This window comes from Drosophila biarmipes, chromosome 3R (assembly GCF_025231255.1).
Source record: "Drosophila biarmipes strain raj3 chromosome 3R, RU_DBia_V1.1, whole genome shotgun sequence".
Taxonomy (NCBI): Eukaryota; Metazoa; Arthropoda; class Insecta; order Diptera; family Drosophilidae; genus Drosophila; species Drosophila biarmipes.
The window spans coordinates 18965207-18971144 of NC_066616.1; the positions used below are offsets into that span (position 1 = coordinate 18965207).

Here is a 5938-nt window from a genome sequence, read left to right on the forward strand (position 1 = left end):
TTGATGCAAACTCTGTCTATTTGCGAAGTCTGTGTATTTCCGTTTCCAGCCGGTTTCGCAGACGCCATTACTTAGTTTTAATTGATCCGCGGGCAATCGCCGAGCGGAGTTAATCTTGCGATCAAATAGGTTTTTACACGCGAAAGGCAGCAGCAGCAGCAGCCTTCAACCTGACATGTGAATAATTTAAATTTCGCCGTGTGCCGTACTGCGACTCTATAAACCAAGCGGGCTGAGAAGTCGAGCCAACTCGAATCGAATCGATGAGCCATAGCCGGCGCAGACTTCTTGGCAGCGTTCCTGTCCATTGACCCAGCATGGAGCCCCGAGAGCCCCGAAAGAAACCCTCGTAAACTGGCCATCAGACAGGCCAACGAAAAACTCCCGGCCCATCATAATAAGGCGGGAAGAAGGGGGCATCTTGTGCGCGGAAGATATATGTATTGGCCAGATAAATGAGCCAGCGCACGGCGGAGACAACCAGTCACCACTCGTCGTAAATCTTGGGTTCGGCTGGCTGTTCTGTTAGGAGCTAGAGATGGGGATGGAGATGTGACTGGAGCCGGGGATGGGCCGGCTAATTCTTCAATAGAAACAGAACCTGTTTCCAATTATCGTTTTGCATTTGGAGGTGGCCTGGCCGGGCTTTCGCCGGCGACTGCGTTTTGCTATGGTAATTTCGACGGAAACGTGGCTAGATGGCCTGTCTTGGTGAAACAAATTGTTAGTGTCAATTAACATATATGGGCTGTGGCCAAATGATGCTGCCAATAAAATGGCAAAAAAAAATGGAAGCTGCACAGTGACGCACAAGCGGCGTTAATGGTGGTCAAGCCCTTTGATCTAGCATAAATAGAAGGGGATTCCGGCGACCTGAAACCGTTTAAAGTCGCCAATCCCTAATGACCTGCCCAACCACAACCGGCCCGGCGGCTCAATCAGTTCCAATTAAGTGTAACAGCTTTTCGCGATATGGTTTGGGAACTTGCCGCCTCGAGGTCACTGTTCCTGGGACTCGAAGAAGGTGTCGGGCTTCGTTCCGACCAACTGAAACCAATTAGCAGTTGGGGTTCCATTCCCGGCCAACATATGCTGTCTACGAAAGATGTCAAGTCAAGGGGGTTGGAACGATACCACGGGCGGGCAACTACACTCAGAAAGAAAAGAAGAATAAGAATAATTCAAATCTTTTATATTTAAATCCAACAACACACCCTAATGTTTTTTTTTATGTTAAAAAATGTAACATTTTTGGTTTTTTATATCGTTGGGAACTACGAATTTTCTTTGTTAAATTTATTTCTTTCCTCGAAAATTACCATTAATAAGGAAAAAAAGATAATAAGAGGTTGTTTTGATCAAGTCTTTTTATTAGGGTGTACTATCCCCAGCAATAAACTGCAGCATCTCTATTAATATTCTTATTTATGGCCACACTAATTCGTCGGTGAATGAGTGACTCGCTGTGCAAATATAGTGATTCGATGGAAATTGTCAAGCTGCGTATAATGCGCCATCAAAAACAATTATAGTAATGTCTTGTGCAAATATTTTGAGCCGCCTTCGACGTAATCTAAAACCCAACGGCTGACGCAGTGTGCGAAATCCAAGTTCAATGGAATTGTTTATGTCTCTACGGCCGAGAGAAATGACCCAGTTGCCTCGAAAATGCCACCCACACAGGCGGTGCTTCTTGGCCAAATACTCAACTTGGCTCTGTAACATGAGCTATCAGGCTATCAACTTGGCCAAATCCAGAGCACACGCGTCGCTCCAAGCGTGGAAGATTCATTGCCAAGTTCGTTGGCACTTCCGGAAGGTCAGGAGCAGATAATGGCCCACAAATCATTCCACAATTGTGTCTCTGTTTACAGAATTGGCCATGTTGAGACTTATATAGCCCAGGGTCGATCTTCTGTGGATCGCGGCTGTTGACAAAATGGTTTGTCGCCCCTTAGCCAAATATGGGGCACTTAACACGGTGACTCAGTTACGTTATTGGGGTTTGCAAGCTCTTTAGTATTTAAGTAGTAAAAATAATTACCTTTTTTAGTTAATATTCATTTTAGTTAATATTTAGTAAAAGTTATTTTAATGAACTTAATTGATTATGCAATCAGGTGAATTCCCACTTCACTCAACACTCCCTACACATCCAGATCAGATTGGTTGGCAGCTGTTGAGCAGTCAAATAAATTACAACCCGAATACATTTTTTTTTCATGCGAGAGCAAGAGTTTTAAAAATTTAGAATTTTTAGAGTATCGGTTTGGGAACTGCAAAATTTACGTGAATGTTGAGGAGCGTCCAGACCTGCGCCGGCCAACCGGTGCGCTGCCTGGCCAGCTACGGCTCCAGGTTCACGTACCAGAGCCACGCGATGTCGCATCCCCACGGCCGGATCGAGAATCACTACCAGGTGCTGAACGTGCCCGTGGGCTCCAGCGACCGGGAGATCAAGCGGGCCTTCATCGAGCTGTCGAAGAAGTACCATCCGGATGCGAACAGCCAGACGCGTGACTCCGAGGTCTTCATGAGGATCTGCGAGGCCTATCAGACGCTGCACCGGCACAATTCCCGGCAGATCTACGACTCCCGGCTGCGGATGCAGCACCAAAGCACCTCCCCGCCGGAAACCACGTTTACGGGCGGGCATGTCTACACGGTTTGGTCGCAATACCAGTCCGCCGTGCGCAACAAGCAGATGGGAAGGGGTTCCAGGCGGTTCGGGGCCGTGAAGCCCATCATCTTCAAGGGGAAGGTGGTGAACAAGTGGCTGCCGGTGCGAACCACCTTGGCCGACCTGCAGAGGCTGGGCTTCGAGGGATCCTGGCAGGACGAGTACTCCTTCCCCAACAGCCCCATTTTCTACCTCTTCCTGGCGGGATTCTGCGTGGTGGGCGGGCTGGTCATAGTGGACGTAGTCAGCCGACTTCAACAGCAGCCCGAGCCAGTGGAGAAGGAATGCGTGGACATCGCAATGGATCCTGTGACCTCAACCATAACACATCCAACCATCCATCGAACTGTCTAATTTTGTTTTCTAACGAATCAGAGGCAACTCATGCATATGCATAGGACACTGCCTTTGTTGTACTCCCTGGTCTCGTTTGAAAGAAAAATATATAAATCTGTTCGTTAATTGTGTGAATCTCTCTGTGAAACTACAACTCCGCCTGCCAGGCTGATTATGCATACATCATTTGTCATTCCAGCATAACCGATCGGATTGTACAAACAAGTTTCGCGACTCACGGCTTCTAGTTCAGTTTTCGAGCTAATTAAGAGTTATGAAAGCTAGCGCTTTTTCATCTTACCCTAGGAAATGGGGTAGTTGGGAACTCTAATGACGTTGAAGACTGTTAAGTATAATATATTAGCAAATTAAAGATATAATTAATTGCGATGGTGACGTTGAAGCAAGTGTAAATGGCACAAAACTAGTTTATCAATGACGTACTTATGAGCATTAAAGACGCCTAAGGCTTAGTGATCACCTTGTTAGTTATGATAAACACTAAATAACATCTAAGAACATTGCTGACGTTAAGGGTTTAGTGATCCCCCTATTAGTTATGATAAGTTTGTCAAACTTGTTCATAATAAGGGATTAAAATTGAAGACGTTCCACTTGAATTCGTTGGTGATTCCTATAAATTTTCCAAACTGGTTAAATCTAATCAGATTAAAACTTTCAAGTCATCGGCGTAAACATAGCAAGACTTCCGTACTTCCCCTGCTCTGCCGTAAAACTATTTGCAATCACTGATAAAAACTTTTTGAAGCCAAACAAAAGAAAAATAAATTTCGAATATGAACCAAAAACCTTATATAGCTAGATTATACAGATTCATAAAGTGTATATTTTGATAGACTTGGCTTTGACATTGATTGAAAATTATATCATCTCGTCTTCCTATATAGACCAGAGGAAGTATCATGCCTTGAGATCTTGAATGTCATTCTCGACATCCTCGACATAGCAACATGATTCTCCCACAGTGTTTTTTTTGGCCCCAAGCCCCTCTCACATTTGGATTATATCTGGGGCCGTATCTATTCATCGCGATCCCGTTCGGGTTTCACTGAACTTCCGCGCTTTGACCTTTAGTGAGCCAGCGGGCAGACGATCCCAGATAATAGATACGTTTTGGCTTAAGTATGTTCTATTATGATGCCATTAAATGGAACGTACAGTGGCAGCCGAAAGGCAAGAAGCTCTCAAGGCGAGCGAGTGGCGGTTCAAGCCTGGGTCGGGTCTCCAATCAGAGGGAGATGTACGAGCATATACCTATTCCGGGCTTGTTAAGATCGCCGGACCACCTATGGTTCCACCGTGGCACCGTTAGTCAAGCAGTAATAATAGTTTTGTTAATTTGACTATTGTATTCCCCTGTCTTTCGGGTTGTTTTGTTTTTTCCGGCTGACAGAAGTTGATAAATTATGATCGCCGCTTAGCTTTGATTAAGTTGTCGTGTCGCTCTTATGAATTCATCGGATGTCAAAGGCACCAGAGGCGAAAGATCAAATGCTGTGATATAGTTAGCCACCAAGTTCGAATGCCGAATTGCGCGATATCCAAGCGAGGATGGCAAATAAAGAAGAAATCGAGGCATAAATCAATATTCGCATCGAGTGTCGAATCGCGCGCATGCGCAGCGGAGCGGCGCGATAAAGAGCGTTAAAATTATGTTCTGTCGCCTGGCTGCGCAAAATAAATACATACAGCGATCGGAGCCATAATGAAGCCTATAAAGAGCCGGGGCGAAATCGGCTCAGCAGGCGCAAAGTGAAAAAAAATCACCAGATCACAAAAAATGGTCAAAATTTATTGTACGCTGACGGCTTTTTAATGAAAAAACGCTGGCTACCAAAGCGAATTAATGAAGGTGTGTGCGCATATATCCCAGTTCCCGAGTTCCCAAGTTCCCCACGTTTGCCACCACGAAACCCTCATCAATTTCTGTGCCGGCACAAGTTCAAAAAAATTGAGAAAAAAAGATATGAAAGAATTGATCAGCATATGAATCGATTTAGCATAAGAATAAAAACGTTTCTCTAATGAAAACTGTTTATGGTTTTACGACCACCGGCCACTCATTCATACAAACACGTGTTGCTCTTGGCTTATTGACTTATTTTCCCTTCTTGACGAAAAACAAAATGATGGAGCAGCCCCCATACCATTACCATTCAGATTCAGCTTCAGCTTCAGATTCCCATTCCGATTTTGATTTCGTTTCCCATTCCGCAATTTGTTAATGGAGTCTCGCTTCATTGTGAGCGCAACCAGTATGACATTTTAATTATGCGCCTGTCAGCCAGACGGGCTGGCAGCTTTCAATTGCAATTAATTATATTTTAATAATAGTGGATGTCCCCGGCGGTTGGAAAACATAAAGCGGGAATGTTTTGTCACACATGGAGAAATTGATATCCCAGGGCGGTTAGAATACCTCGCTGGATCGCCATAATAAAATGGTTTGTTCGACTTATCAACCAGATCGGTGGCCGAAACCCTCATTTATCTCTGCCTCCGGACGCGCCCCAAATGTTTTCCTTATTTATTATTTACTTTGCCTAAGCAAATGTTGATCATCACTCAAGTCGGGCAAGATTTATGGCCGCGGAAGCGATCGCACCTATGGAACAAGGATGCGCCGACGACACTTGACACCTGCATTGCCAAGTGGCGCATTAACAACCGTCATAACAACGATATCAGAGCCCCAATGACAGTTTCGGGGTCGGAGTATCAGTGTTGTTATGAGCAAATGTCAGTTGGCAATCATATTCGCAAGCTGCGAGACGAGTGGTTCCGCAAGGCGATCTCCGCGATAAACAAACGACGGACGAGTGACTGATTAGAGAAATTATCAGCGACCTTCGTTCGTTATATCATCAAATGGAAAACCCGTGTTCGCATCACTCCCGATTC

General features: G+C 45.0%; 1 protein-coding gene across 1 annotated transcript; it reads left to right on the top strand.

Annotated features, from left to right (window-relative positions):
• Positions 1-2151: 2151 nt before the first annotated feature.
• On the top strand, positions 2152-3142 carry LOC108023630 (uncharacterized). The gene has a single exon (XM_017093248.3). It carries the CDS (start codon positions 2294-2296, stop codon positions 3032-3034), a length of 741 nt encoding a protein of 246 aa, XP_016948737.1. The 5' UTR covers positions 2152-2293; the 3' UTR covers positions 3035-3142.
• The last annotated feature ends 2796 nt before the right edge of the window (positions 3143-5938 follow it).